Genomic DNA, 15,458 nt, shown 5'->3' on the forward strand with positions numbered 1-15,458 from the left:
TTGCTCCCGTCCGCAGCTCGGTTCCCCCGAGCAGCCTGAACTTTTGCAGAAGGTTATCCAAGTTACCACCTTCCCCTCGGGTCTGCCAACCTTTTTTTTTCCTGCGTTCAGCTGAGCTGCTCGGAGCAGTAACCCCGCACACCTGGATGTAGGAGGGATGTGTGTGTATGTGTGTATCCTCCCAGGTTTGTGCTGGCTCAGCTACATCGGGGATTTGTGTGGGAAAGAAGTAGGATTTCTGGTTGACAGGGCTGAGCAAGAAGCAGCCCTTAATGGAATTGCAGTAATAATGGCAAAATTGAAGCGTCGGTGGTTTCGGCATGGGAGAGGGTTTCGCTGTGCTGGCACAGTGCCCCCAACGTATCTTGTCCCAAACACGCACAGAAATTCAGCGTGATGAGGTACGTGTCTCCACGTAAAGGCTCTCTGATTTGCAGTTCCTTTCTAAAAAGTGTTTTTTCTGCTCTTTGGAGAAGTGCTGCTGGGACACACTCTTGGATAAAGGCTGGTTTCAGTCAACCCCTACCTGTATTCCTGCACCAGGAGACCCCAGAGCACAGAACGAGCCACATCCAGCTTACCCCGGTGCTGGCAGAGGTGAGCTCTTGCTGCTCTGGAGTTCTACGACTCCTCGGCACAACCAGCCTCTCCGGCAAAAAGGTTGCATCTATATTGCGTTCACATAAAGGCTCAGAAGGACATTGTTAGGGTAGATTAAGAGTTCAGTGCTATTAGGGAGTAATTACTACTTTCACAGGAACTACTTAACATGTGGCTTAGTCCTTTAGCTAGCAGCACACGAGCATGCCAGGGTCTCCAAAAGCTTTTCACCCATACAGAAGTGTCATGCCTGCTGTAATAAATGATGCACTATAATAGTTACAAGTAACCAATTTGCACTCCTAGCACAGTTGCTAATCAATAAAATGGAATAGTTTATCCCGGTCTCTTTATTATATGTATTCTGGGTACTTCACTCCCAGCCAACTCAGATATCTTGTTTCTCCAAAGTGCAACCTATTTGTTTTCCTCTCATTAAGTGCCTCTGTAGGATATAAAGTTAATAGAGTGAAATAAATATCCAGCAACATTAAATGGTGACCCAGGGTTCACAGTTACGGTTATTTCAGGGCATCTGCTCGTGGTGCCGTTCGGACAGCAGCATCAACTCCAAACTTTCTCGCAATCTTTCAAGCAAGAAAACACCAGATATGCAGAAGTTATTCCCAAAGTCGGGTGGGCGCTGACTGCATTTCATGCTGGCTGTGCGATATCCCCTGATCGATGCCTAAGCTGCTGAGCCTCTGCATGCCAGTCTGGCTCCGGGAAGTGCAGAGGGGACGAGTGAAGCGCTGACCTAGAGAAGGGCCACGTGCCCGCATCTACTTTTGCCAGGGTGACAGAGGGTCTAATTAACGAGGCAAACCTTGCTCTTCTCTAGCCTCAGCCCATCGCAGCCGCAGCAGCGCTACCCTTGTAGTGTTATCTGTGGTCCGCTGCCCTCGCTGATAACGCAAGTCATTTCACAAGCTTCAGCTGGGTCCTGGCTTGGGACAGAGGACACTTTAGCTTAGGTTTCACCCAGCCGCGGCATTTGCCTCCCTGCAAATCAAACAGGAGAGCCAGGGCTGCCCTCCTTCATCCTCCCCTGCTACACAGTGCTTAGTGAGCGAGCTCTCCTCTTCTCCATAGCAGACCTGACTTGAGGAGTTGGTGTTTCAGGAATTCGGGAATGCGTTGGGAAGATCACAGCTGCGTTACTGAAACGGTCCTTCTGCTCTGCTTTGAGACACCGAAACATCTCAAGGGCAACTTTGATTACAAAGCATTTCAAGTATTAGATGTCCCTGTAATCATGGAAAATGGGGCTTGAAGTGACCTTAAGAGGTCATCCATTCCCTGCCCTGCTCCCAGACAGCCTCAGCTCCGCTTAAATCACTCGGAATGGACGAGTCTGATCTGTTCCCAAAAGTTTTCAGGAAATGAAAATGCTGTAGACTTCCCAAGAAATTTCTTAGTGTTTAGCTCTAACATCTCACCTTCAATGGCACAATTTACACCTCTCTCCTATTCCCAGTGGATGTGGTGACTAAGATTTTCCCTTTCCCCTTGGAGCAGCCCTCCTCGGTGGCTGTTTTGTGTGGCACCGCTCAGGGCACCTCAGCTCTGCCAGAGACAGATGTCAGGTGGTGCATGTCCCAGGTGAAAATAACGCTTTCCGCTCCATTTTGCGCATAAGCGTTAGGCTGATCCGAGATTCCTAGTTGTATCTGGTCACGGTGGATCAGTATTCGCATTTGCTCTGCTCCTCAAATCACAGGGAGAGAGAAAGGAGGGATTTTTAAGTTTTTCACCCCCATCCTCTGCCTGAAATCACAGGCGTTGGAGTATCATTCAACTCCGGTCCTGATTTAGGACCGATTCTGTTCTTAACTCGGCTTTGCTGCTGTCAAAGGCACAGAGGCGCAAAGCGCTTCTTGGGAGCTCGTTTCTCTCCCCGAAATACCAGCGACGTCTCGCAGAGGAGGTAACTCTCACATGCTTTATTCTCACTCATCCTGTTAACACCTTTGCAGAACACAAGTCCTAAATGTGAGCTTCTTTCCCCCAAGCCCTGACCCCACAGCCCGTGTCCAGCTTTCCCCTCCATTCCCGGGGCTGCCTGGGGTCCCGCTGCCCGCTCACAGCCTCGGCTACCGTACGGCATCTTCTGTATCTCGCACAGCAAAGGCTGGTGCTGTCCAGAGGGGAAACCGCACACCCGATCCCAGGTGCCAGGACTCTGCCAGGGAGCTCAAACTTCCCAAAATGTGGTGAAAGCAGCTTTGGCTCCAGCTGAAGGCAGCGAGGGATTGCTTGGCTCCTCATCCCATCCCTTGTGCTTAACCCTGCTCAGCGCTCACACTGGGCTGCGCTGGGGACACGAGGGACGGGCTGGGTGGATTTACGGGGCATCTTTGGAGTGACAAACACTGCTTCATCCTCTCCTCTGGGTTCAGACCTGCCTCCCCCTCCAGTGCTTGCGGGAATGGAACAGGTTTTTTCACAATGGCAAAATACCAGATATGTTTTTAAATGCCAATACTCCCTTTTAACTGCAAACAAACCCTAGGGCCTTTTAAGGCTCCAGCGGTTGTTCTTGATGAATTCAGCTCACTGGGGTGGCTGTCTCAGAGCCTTCCTGATTGCCAGTTCTTTTTTTGGGGAAAAAAAACCCCACAACAACTAAAAATGGGAACCACAAAACATGGAGAGCATGGACTTCTTGTTGCGTGCTCTGCTTGTTTCTTTTTTCTTAAATGCTTGTTGTACCCCCCCAGGAGCAGGGACCTACAGGACAGTAACTGCCGTAACAAAAAGCCCACGACCGCACCTGTAACATCCGTGCGGGGAGGATTTATTTGGACCACTGAGCTGCATATAAAAAATCTCACAGCTGCAACTTTTACCTCTGCGTGGTGAGCACTGTCGTTGCTTCCAGAGGCTGGAGAGATGATCCGGACTTCCTCTAGCGTTAAAACTACCTGTGCTTTACCCTGTTAGCACTTTACCTTATGGCAGTTATCTTAATGCAAAAACCATCCTTTATTCCCCCTTTGAGCAAAGATAGAGCCAGAACTAACCAGCTGGGGAGATTAGAGCGGTGGAGCTGCAGGAAAGGAGAGGAAATAATCAGCCCCGCTAAATCCCAAGTATGTATCAGCAGGACGAGAAACAAGACAACCCAGTCCACGGCAAGGCGCCTGCCCAAGTGGCCGGTTCAGTAACGTGAAATTATTTCCATCTCGTGCCCTTGCTGCTCTCCTAACATCACCTTTCCGGCAGCCCAGCGGTGCGGGTGCCCCGGCACAGGCGGTGGGGTACGGGTCAAGGTTTCGATTGTGAAATGACCTATATTTTTTAAAGTGACCCACAACAGAAAGTGTTGCTGCGCAGCTTCCCACCTCCCGCGTTACACTTGTTTTGGGTATAAAGAATTAGGCACAAATGCAATGGTGTGAGTGGCTGAGCCTTTCGTTACCTCTTGCTACAGGGAGTTTAAAAAGTGGAGGGATGAAAAGCAGTGAGTGCTGGAGAGCCCGCTGCTCTTCGGGGGATTTAAACGGTGACTCGAAATTATAGGGCCCCCAAATTTGTACTCGCGGAGCATAAATCTGATATAAATGCATTTATTTCAGACTGGAGGAAATCTGATACAAATACCTGCAGTGACTGAAAGGAAAACATTTAATCTGCGCTTTATAAGTGCTGCAAATGTTTAGAGGGGGGTTCAAAAGAGCAGCTCCTACTTGAAATAAGGTCAGGGGGAGTTCAGCAACGGCAGGATTCATCCCCCACGATGCTTTCTCAACCACCTTAGTTTAGCTCATCATCGTACCAAGACCAAAACTTTCCCCCACCGCTCCAGCCATCTGTAGGAGAAATGGCTGCTCCAGCTGCTCACAGGGACTTTTGAGGAAGAAAACCTAAATTGACAGGTTAGAAAGGTCTGCTATAAGGAAGCGGTGGCATATTCATTTGGGGGAAAATTGAAAATTAAAGGGACTGTCTGAAGAACAGCATTTCAGGGCTCATTCTGAGAAGCATTTTCCTTGCCTCGCGTGTAGAGTTTACCACTTACCCAAAGAAAATGAGCGCAAAACCAAAAATTATCCATTTCCATTGTGGGGGGAAAAAAAAAAGAAATCGATGTGAAGCAGCTTTGTTTGGTTGCATTTTGAACATTTCTCTGTGCGTTCGCAAACCCCAACGGAGAATTCAGGTTGGTGCTCCAGGAGAGGTGGGAAGCGCGACCAGCCCCAGCCCAGAGGGGAGCTGAGCACCCTGCCCTGGTGGGAGCCCAGCGCCTGCAAAGCAGGGGACGTAGAGGAGAAGCAAATAGCTGTTTGGTTTCTGTTGGGTTTGTTTTAAAGAGACTCCAGCTTTTTAGTACCAGAACTAAAGGATTTTTCAGGACGTGAGCTGATTTTGAAGGCAGGGTTTATTGCAGTATTTGCTTTGTTTTTAACTGAAGCACTAAAATCTTGAGGGAACAGGCAGATCTTCCAGCAAGTTGCAGGTTTAACCATTTCCATCTTCAGCACTGCTGCCTTGGAAGCTCCCACCCTTCAGGGAGCAGAGGGGCATTTCCCAGGGCTCAGCCCCTTCCTTGGGGCTGGGGATGCTCCCCTGCTCCTCAGCCCCAACAACACATCACTTAAATGCCAAGAGGGTGTTTCAAATGCAGAGGGAACCAGGGGATTATTAATAATCTACTTCGAGCCTCAATTTTGTTTTAAAGCAAACCATTAATTTCATAGCAAGTTGGATTCTTAACAAATTTACCAACACGAGCTTTAATCAACTGGATCTTTTTAGATATGAGCTGCTTTTTCCAGTCAGGAATATTTTCCACATAATAAAAACTGAACAAAAGGTGGTTTAAACTGGGATTCCACTTAAGTAAAAGGAAATATTTCCCAACTGTAACCCTCACTCTCCTTCTTCTGTTGAATTCTCACCTATATTTTAAGGACAGGCTTGCTCCCTATTCAGATGATTTCTGCTAGTTGAGATTTCATTGAAACAGATTCTATGAAAACCAAATTCTTCTTTTTTTTCCTTTATGACCTCTGCATTTTACTGAAAACTTTCAGCCTGTATTTATTAGATAGTAATTAATACATATTTTCAAACTTTTCAAAATGAAGATTTTTTCAAAGTTGCTGGGGTCTCTAAGTGCATCTTTAATGTTGTCCAAATTAAATACTAGTGATATCACCAGAGATTAAAAAAAAAACACCAAAAAAAACAAATTAAAGAAAGATTCAAATGATACCTGGCAGAAAAATAACAGAATATAATCTGTTCTTGTTTACTGCTAATCTGTTTTAAAGATTATTTCTATTTCAGATATTTTCTGCCTCAGATCAGCAACAACACTTCAGCAGACTGCAGGAATTACAGCCTTTTGTATGAAACCCCCATTTCAGTGAAATCTTAGCTGCATTATTTACCACCCAGCTTCAACCTTCTCCCGTAAGAAATTTCCCCAAACTCCTAAGTGGCAACAATAACTATTTGAACATGTAGATAAATTGTAAAAACTCATTAAGACCATTTTTGCCTGATTCAAAGATTTAAATCTTTAAAAAAACCCAACTTTCCCCCAAATCAGATTTTATGTATAAAATCAGAAGCAGCTTTACCTTGATGGGAGAGTGGGGCAGTATAATTTGAAAATGTTTGTAAACTCACACAAAAAACCCCCTCAACTCCTCTGAGTGATTTTTTAAAACTACAACCCAATTTAAGAAAATCCTGGGGAAGGCAAAAGGCCAGAGAGGGTTTTCCAAGTGACAGTGCCCGGGTGCAAACTGCTGCTCAGCCCTTCCCTGGCTCCAGAAATCCCACTGGATTTCTCTTGCAGTTGCTGGTAACATTTAAATCAGCCAGGGGAGAACTGTTTCCCTGGGTGGGGGGGTGCAGAGCTGCGTTTGCCCTGGCTCAGCAGGGCAGTTTGGGTTGGGGGGCAGCCCTGGCCCCCCAGCTGCTGCAGAGGGGTGAGCGCAGCTCCGTTACCCCCCAGCAGATCAATGATTTAGTCTCTGCTGTTTGCATTCTCTAAATACCTTGCATCTGGAATGCTCCAGCCAGGGGAAGGAGGTTGACTGATAGCCTTTCTTGTTTCAGATCTAAATTGAAGACTTCCCTCTTTGTTTGGGCTTTTTTCCCTTTTTTTCCCTTTTTTCTTTCTTTTTTCTTTCTTTTTTCCCTTTCCCCCCTCTTTTTTCCTCCTTTTTTCCCTCTTTTTTCCTCCTTTTTTTTCCTTTTTTTTTTCTTTTTTTCTTTTTTTTTTTTCCTATTGGTTTCCTTCATTTCATTATTGCACAGGATTATGTTACATGGGGAAGGTAGTGGGTAAAAATACCCAAAATACCCAAATAAAAGCAACAACAAAAGTATTCTGGTGAAGATGAGAAATAGATCCCACACAGACAGTGGATCATTTCTTTCAGCTGGGTTTGTGGGGGACACGTATCAGTGGAGGAAGGTGCATGCTCCAAGTTTTCAGCCAGGGAAGGCTGGAAGTGCACTTTCTGAGCTGCAGGAAATTTCTTTCCCGATTTCATTGCTCTCTTCTTTTCACCTGTGAATTTTGAGCTTGGGTTACACCCTGGGAAGCTCAGGAGCCGGCACATGGACGCAGCAGTGCTCCTGGAAAGACTCCTCCGGCTAATTTGGTTTGGTACTTTCAGGAGAGCCAAGTAATGCAGCTGGAAGGATGGGAACCAAACTTTCCCTGGTGAGCAGCATCTACATGTTTTTAAGGCAAAGATCCCGGGATAACAGAATGGATCGGATACAGGAGGGAAAGCTAAAGGCTTTTTGCTTTAAATGACCATTTCCCAGGATTTTTATCATTCATTTTAATGAGTTTCCTAGGAGGCTGTAGCACAGAGCACATACAGATGTCCTCGGGCATGTGCAGCTATTTCTTAAGGTTTACACAACTTCTGATTCCTGAATAATATCAAATTTATTTACTAACAAATTCTCCGCGTGGCTCTTCCTCGGCTGGGAGAAAAACAGTAATAAAAAAATATTTAGCTAATAATAAAAAAATCTGCAGCTTTAGCACAGCACATCACCTCTGCGTGGGGGAACAACCAACTCCGGCAGCCGTGCTGGGGGCCCGGCCGCCCCCCTGCCCCCCCAGCCCCGGGGCCCGGCCACCCCGAAGGGCGGCGGGGGGGGGCGCGGAGCCGGCTGCGCGCCCGCGCAGGGAGCGCGGAGCTGCCCGGGAGAGCCGCGCCCGGAAAGCCCTCAGCCGAGCCGTTCCCTCGATGGGCAAAAATCCTCTGCTGGGGAATTTTTTTTATTTTTTTTTTTTAATTTTTCCCGGGGAAGGAGGCGGGGGGGCAGAGCGGAGCCCCCGGCCCGGCGGGTGGGGCAGGAGGGAGCGAGTTTTCCCGGGGAGCGTTACATTTAATTGCAGGCGCGGAGGGGCCGGACCGTGCCTCTACTTGCAGCGGGGGGGGGGGGGGGGAATCGTGGCCGCCCCCGCCCCTCCCCGCCCGGCAGCATCCCGGGCCGAGCCCCCGGCGCACCGGGGCTCCCCCGCCCGCCCCGTCGGGGAGGCAGGAAGGCGGGGGGGTGGGTGAATGGGGGCGGGGGGTACGCTGCTATTTTCAACCCATCTTGAGCCTAAAAATAAAAGTCTCCAGAAAAGGCAGGCGGGGAGGGAAAGGGGCGGGGGGGGGGGGCTGCTCCGCACACGCCGCTTTGCCCACGGGGCGCCCCCCCCCCCTCCAGCCCAGCCCCGGCCCCGTCGGGGAACGGCCCTCCTCCACCGTGGGGCCCTTTTGTGCCGGGAGGAGCCCCCCCCCCCCCCCGCCCCCTTCCCCGAAGGCTTCCGCGGGGCTGCACATGAAGGGCTTAAAACAATGCCGGGGACAATACCCCCCCCCGGGGGGCTCCCCCAGCCTCCCCGCCGGGCCGGGCCAGCCCCGGGGGGGCGGGCGGGCCGTTCCCCCCCCCCCATCCCCAATCCCCTGGCGCCAGGGGACCTCCCGGCCCCTTTGATGCCGAAGTTTTTTACACCCAGAAAAATCCCATTGAGGCACCGGGGGAAAGGGGTGGGGGAGGGGCGCGGTGGGGGGAGGGGCGCGGTGGGGGCGGGGGGCTGCAGCAGATGGGAAAGTGCCTCCGACGGGACGGGGCTGGGCGGAGGGGGGGACGCACACACGGACACCCACGCGGGACAGGGGGTGGATGCGCCCCTCGCCCGGGGAAGGGGGGGGGTGTGTGCGCGGAGGTAAATAACGTAGTATTTAAATTAAAATAAATAAATAAGTGGCGGCCGCCCCCTCCCCCCCGGCCCCTCCCCCCGGGGGCCGGGCCCTCCCGCATCACCACGTGGCTTCCTCCAGCAAACATTTTCACTCATTTTCCAGGTCGGTTTTATTTAGAGGCGGTGCCCGACTGCCGAGAGGCGTCCGGTGACACTCCAGTGCCACTCCGCCGACTTGGGGGCCCCCGCAGCCGGCGCCACCGCCCTGCCCGCCGCCGCCACCCGCCGGAGCCGCCCCCTCCCCTAGGACCCCCCCCACCCCTCCTCCTCCTCCTCCTCCTCCTCCAGCAGCCGCCGCCCCCCTCCCCAAAGGAAAAAAATCCATCAGAAAAAGGGGGGAAAAAACCGAGGAAAAAAAGAAAAGAGGGGTTTTAAGAAAAAAAAGCCCCCCGGCCCGGCTGCGGGGCGGCAGAGCGCGGCCGGAGCCCGACGGCGCGGGCGCACGGTGGAGCCCCCCCGGGAGCCGCGCTCCGAGCCCCGGCGTGCCGCCGCCCGCCCGCCGCCCCCCGCCGCCACCATGAACAAGCTATACATCGGGAACCTAAACGAGAACGTGACTCCGGCCGACTTGGAGAAAGTCTTCAACGACCACAAGATCTCCTTCAGCGGGCAGTTCCTGGTCAAGTCCGGCTATGCCTTTGTGGACTGCCCCGACGAGCAGTGGGCCATGAAAGCCATCGAAACTTTTTCGGGTAAGCGGCGTTATCTCGCCTTCCCTCCCCGCCCGCTTCCTCCTCTCCCCCTCCCCGGAGAGCTCCGGCCCCCCCCCCGCCACTCCAGCGCCGGGGCTCAGCTTCCCCCCCCCCCCCCGCCCCAAACGTGGGGCCCCCCGCTCCGTTGCGCCCCGTCGGGGCTTGCATCAGCGGGCGGCGGGGTGGGACCCCGCTTTCCCTCCCCAGCGCTGCCCCCCCATAAAACAGAAAAAGCAGCAGCGTGGTGGTGGGAAAAGAGCGGGGCGCCCCCCCCACCCCACGCAGCCCCCCGCCCCGCGTGGGCCCCCCCCCCCGCTCCCCTGCAGGCTGCGGGGCGGCCGCCCCGGCGGGGCTCGGCGCGGGGGTCCCGTCGCGGCCCGGGCGGGTGGGCTGGGACTTTGGCCATTTTGATTTGAAACTGGGTTTCCTGGGGCATGTGATGTGTGGAGTAGCGCGAAGGTCGCCATGCTGCTCGCAGGGAGAGAAAAACCTCCCCGGGAAGCAGAGAATTTTCAAAATATTTGAATTTTAATTTTTTTTTTTTTCCTCCCCTCTCTCGCCCCGGGCTCCCCCCCGCCGGGCTCATCCCCTTTTCTCCCCCCTCCAAAAAAAAATAAAAAATCATCATAATAACCCAGCAGCAAGGAAACCCACTCCATTTTCAAAAAGAAATCCATTTCTGCCATGGAGTTACAATTTTTGAGCCTTTTAATGGGGGGAAGAAACCTGCCCGAAGGACTTCTTGCAGGGCTTGAACCAAGGTGGAATTAAATAAAGGCGAAGAATTGGTCTCAAAATATTCCTCATTTTCTTTCACCCAAAGCAGGATGAACTAAGGAATTAAATATTCCTAAGGAACATTGTCCAGACAGCTAACTCACCACTCCCTCCCACCGCTTCCCATTTGAAGCCAGTCTTCTATTTAATAAAATGCACTTGTAAAGGAATCGGAAAATGTATTTGTGCGCAGTTCGTCGTAATTTGAATTAAATTGCGAGGTTTCACGTGATAGTATGTTATCCAAAGCTTTCTGACCACTCCACCCAGATTTTAAAAAACAGACACATTTTGTTTTTAGGGAAAGTGGAGCTTCATGGAAAACAGCTAGAGATTGAACATTCAGTACCTAAAAAGCAAAGGTAATTCAGTGTTTTAATTTCTTTTTTTTCTTATTTTTTAAAATTTCTGTTGGGGAGGGAAAAAAACCCAATGTAAGATGAAGGAGGCAAAAAAATTATACCCAAATATGTGCATGTGAAATTAGAGATGTTGGTGATTTGGCTTTAGATACGTCCCCAGCGAGGTGAGAGGCAGTTTTGAGGATCAACGTTTAATTTCTTTTTTTTTTTTTTAAAAAAAAGAGAAAACTTCCTCTGTGAGCAAGTTTAGTTTTTTTTTTTTTAAAAAGAAATGGTTAAACAATTATCCAGCAGCTCGCCCAAGGTGATGGATGGCTGAGGCGGTTTGGGTTGGGATTTTCAAACTTGTGGCACTGGAAGAATTTCCCAGCCTCGCTCGGCCTCTCCGCTGCGAAATGGGCGAAATCTTTTGTTTTCCGAGAGAACTGTAAAATGAAAACAAAAAATGTTAAAAAAAAAATTGTAAAAAAAAGTGACATTCGCTGGGATTTGATGGTGAAGACTTAAAGAAAAGAAAAAAACAACATGGGGCTGGTCTCGCCGTGCCATGCCGGGGAGGGATTTAAAACCCAGCGAGCGCGGGGCGCTGGCCTAGCTCCTGCCCACCGGCAACTTTCATTTTGGGGCAAAAACTGCCTTTCTTGGCCGTTTCCATCTACCTGCCCAGCGGCTTCGCCCGCCGCCGCCGGCCTTGCCCAGCCCGGCCCTCTCCATCTTCTTGGGCCCTTTGTTGTTGCGCGCTGGGTTGGCGTGCAGGACGCCGGAGCAGCCCCGGGCACCGCGCTCCCCAGCCCCGCTGGGCGTTATCTATGAAATATAAAGAGTATTATTTTATTTTTTTTTTTGCAGAGACCCCCCTTGCCCCCCCAGCTCAAGGAGAGGCCGCCCCGGCTGCGGGCGAGTTAGTCCCCAACCCCAAATAGTCCACGTTGGATCGCGCAGCCCGAAACCCGCGTCGGCCACGTGACGAGGCGGTTACTTCAACGCCCGGGCGCGGAGGGAGGAGGCGAAGCCAACTCTTCCTCCCCAAACTCTCCCAGTTCCTTCGTCTCTCGACGAAACCCCCCCTTGGTTGGGCGGTGGGAGCCCATTTTTGGGGTCACCCCCTTGGCCCCGCTTTGGGGGGGCTGCCAAACTTTGCGGCCTTGGCGAGGGCAGAGCGGGCTCCCCCGGCGGGGGCTGATCCCAAAGGCAAAGGAGAAAAAAGAAACCTTAATAATTCCCTAGCCAAGATTTTATTATTTATTTTTTAGCACCTCGTGGCGGGGCGATCAATACGGCTCGTTACGGCGCTGGGTGACTTGCTGTGGCTTAATTACCAACGAGCGAAGGGGTGTTATTGGAAAGGCGATTACCCTATGGAGGGTAGCAGAGTAACGCTCCAAAAAACCCTCTATTTTTATATTTTTTTTCCCCTTAGTGCTGCTGGATGATCAATAGGCTGGGGGGGGGGGAGCAGATCTCAATCCCCCAAGAGCGCGCGGGGAGAAATTCGCTGAAAATGGGAATTATTTCGTTGGCGTCTGTAACTCAAAGAAATGCTGAGGAGGGGTGGGGGGGGGGTGGGTGTTGCATTTCTTCTGGATCTCCTTAAAACGTCCTGGGCCTCGCGTTTAGCTGCTAAACCCCTTTTTGGGGGGCTGGGGGGGGTTAAAATGAGCCCCCCCTTCTCCGGGTGCTGCTTTTAAAGCGACAGGAGCCGCTTTCGCGGGCGATCGCTGCGCGGGCGCGGGGGGGGGGGGTGTGGGGGGGAGCGGGGGGGTCCCCTCCGCCCTCCGCTGTGGCCGCGGTTACTTTGTCTCACTTTGGGGAAGTCGTTTGTGTTTCTGGGTCGGAAAAAGGCAACTTTTTGGCAGCTGCTTGTAAACTTTGGCAGGTTGTTCGCTCCGAACGAGCTTTTTGGGGTAAATCTGGTGGGTTTTGGTGCCTCTCCCCTCCCCCCGGCCTGGAGGAGAGGGCTGAGGTGATGGGGGGGCGGGGGGGGCTGCTCAAAGGCGCCTTTTTTTTTTTTCCCTTCTTCTTTCCTTTCTGCTTGTTTTTAAGACTGGATTTTCCAGTTTAAAGGCACATAGAACAGGAAATAGTTAATTAAGTGCGAGCAGTGAGGACAAAATCCGAGGGGTTTGGTGGGCTCTAAACCGAACACGCTCCTCCTCCCTCCCCCAACCTGATATTAATATTTTTTTTTTTTTTCCCCCCCGTTTAGAAATGTGGGAAAACAAGTCATGAGCGTTGGGGCGCTTCCTGGCTAATTGAGAAAATAATGAGAATAAAAAAGTTGGCTTTTTTTGGTTGCCTTTTCTCCTGGTTGCAAGCGCAAATAGGAAGGCTCAGGAAAACCGATTCGGGTGTTTTTAGAAATGAATGTGGCCGGTGAAATTGTGTGTCGTAAAGAAATCTTTCCTGCTGGTGTATTTCCTTCTTTAAAAATCTCCTCTCCCTAAACCCATCGTAGAAATTAATTAAAAAATACTGAATGTGTTACTATGGCACAAGAAAGAGTGATTGGGGTGTGTGGCTGCTGCACCAAAATAGCCAAGAAGGATAAACTGATTTAGAGTTGTTTAATTACAGTGGTTCTTCAAATAACACTTAGAGCTGCAAATTATGTTAATGATCCTGGGGAACCATTTTAACGAAATACTTCAGACGTCTTAGACTGGAAAGAAAAGTCAGTGCTGATAAATATGTTGTTTCGTTAAAAAAGAAGAGTTTTAAAGTTAGTTTAGATCTGTTTAAAGTATCTTGCTGCTGCTTGGGAGTTATTTTTTTCTTTAACTTTGCTGATAGAAAAACTTGGAGAAACTTAAGAGGATTTTTTAAAGAAAAAAAAATCTTAAAAAACTATTGCGTGCTTTATTCTTCGGAAGGTTAAAAAAGAAAAGATTCCTTAAGGACACAAAAATAATTCTGTTTTCCTACTTACGATTAAGGATTGGTTTGGGGGGGTTGGAACTGGGAAGCTGAAAAGCCCAAAGTCGACGGGGTCGAAAGAATGAATGAATGAAGAGAGGAGGAGGGGTGAAGGGGGGAAAAAAGTGAATCCATCAAGCAGACATTCCAAATATGAGGAATGTGGAAGTGAGTCGACCAGAGAGAATGAAACCAAGTAATTGGGGGGGGGAAGAGGGAGTTGGGTTGATAACAGCCCGGAGACTTCAAACGAAAAGGGTATTTTTAAGTGGAGGTCATTCACAAGCGAGTGGTGGGTTTAGAGGGTCCGTGTGCTCGTGAGCAGAGGTGGGAATTATTAAATGTTGTTAATGACGTAAGGATTTAGTGTAGGGTGTAGAAAAGGACAGAGAAATCTTTAAAACTGGCTCTTTTTTCTTAGTCTTTGTTTCAAATAAATCTTTTCACACCAGAAAAATGTTCTCTTTGCCTGTGCATAATCGTGCAATTAATCGTTCGTAACGAAATATTTTAAAATTTTTTGATAACGGCGAGTGTGATTCCTTTGTTTGTCAGTTTTAATCCAAAAATGTGCCTTTCTCCCTCCTGATGTTTGGATTCTCTGAAAATTGACCTGAAAAAAGTTTGCTAGTTCTTTTCCATTAAAATAAGGGCGCTGTCTCGAACGCTGAGACAAAATAGGCTTTTAATCCAGTCTTAAGATCATTCTCTTCCCCTTAAAACAGGTCTGCTTTACAAGTTATAGTGTCATTAAAAAAAATTAGCAACACCCTCGTTTACAGCAGTGCTTGGAAATTGAAAGGCAGGATGAATGCTCCTTTCTGAGGATGTCGAGTTTAATGGGATTTGGTTTGTTATTACTTTTTTGATTACCAAAAAGGGTAATAATCTGGAGTTCTTCTTTGCTTTATTTTTGTGAGCCCCCAGCTCTGAGCTGAGAGCTCTCTGCTACTGCTTTTATACCTCTGAGAACTGTAGTCATTTGGACATTAATAGGTTTTGATGATTTCCAGCTAGAAAAGCTAGAAATAATTTGTCATTAAATTAGTCATTAATAATTTGTCAGTAAATTTCATCCGTGAGGTTTAAAACTGAGATAATTTAATCAATTTTAACATACCTGGGAGAAAGAATATATTTACCAATTTACAGCCTGAAGTGAGAGAAATGCCTTTATTTCCCCTTTTCCACGTAGGAGCCATAACTGGCAAATATGTCCAAGAAATTGCAATTTAACCGTAGACTTCATAGCCTCAGGTTTTGAACCCATAGAAGACGGAGCCCGTCCTGTGTAGATGCCCTTTGTTAAGAGTTTGATGATTTTAAAATTCCGACGAAAAGAATAAACTGAATTCTCTAGAGAACCTTGGTGGCAATTGCTAGGGCTGAATCCGCTTCTCCAGTTGAATTTGTTTCTATCTTTGCCTTTTAGGTTAAAAAACAAGCAAACAGAGATATGGCTGAGGGAAGTTGGGGTTAAAGTACTCACTTTGAAAATTGAGACCTTTCAGAATTAAAAAAAAAAAAATAAATAAATGGCCATTTCTGCCCCTCTGCCCCAGCCCAAGCCCCCAGCGATGTTAATGTTTTCCAGAGTTACCAGGAGGGTTTGGGGAGAGTTCAGGCTGCTCGGGATGGCCCAAGGTTGGCCCAGGGCTTTCCAGCTCCAGGCTGGAGCAGGAGGAAACATCTCCAGCCCTTTTTCCCTGCCGGGGTCACCGGCTCCAGCACCCGCCTTTCCCCTGCCTTCCAGGTCTGCTGGATTTAGGAATGGAAGGTGTCTCCGTCGATGCAGGCGGAAGGTGTGGGGTTTTTTTCTGCTTCTTTTAATGATGCCACTGGTTTGGTGAAACGGTTTTGGAGGGGAGAAGTGGGAGCCTA

The 15,458-nt window shown here is 49.5% G+C and overlaps 1 protein-coding gene across 2 annotated transcripts in view; it reads left to right on the forward strand.

The window, feature by feature from the left end:
- Positions 1–9,350: 9,350 nt before the first annotated feature.
- The window catches only part of IGF2BP1 (insulin like growth factor 2 mRNA binding protein 1), a 29,246-nt gene continuing 23,138 nt past the window's right edge, over positions 9,351–15,458 (forward strand). For both annotated transcript variants that reach the window (XM_059830386.1, XM_059830387.1), the window contains exons 1-2: positions 9,351–9,525; positions 10,604–10,664. In XM_059830386.1, the coding sequence (XP_059686369.1) occupies positions 9,351–9,525; positions 10,604–10,664 (236 nt within the window). The remainder of the gene's footprint in view (positions 9,526–10,603; positions 10,665–15,458) is intronic.

Source organism: Gavia stellata, chromosome 28, assembly GCF_030936135.1.
Source record: "Gavia stellata isolate bGavSte3 chromosome 28, bGavSte3.hap2, whole genome shotgun sequence".
Classification (NCBI taxonomy): domain Eukaryota; kingdom Metazoa; phylum Chordata; class Aves; order Gaviiformes; family Gaviidae; genus Gavia; species Gavia stellata.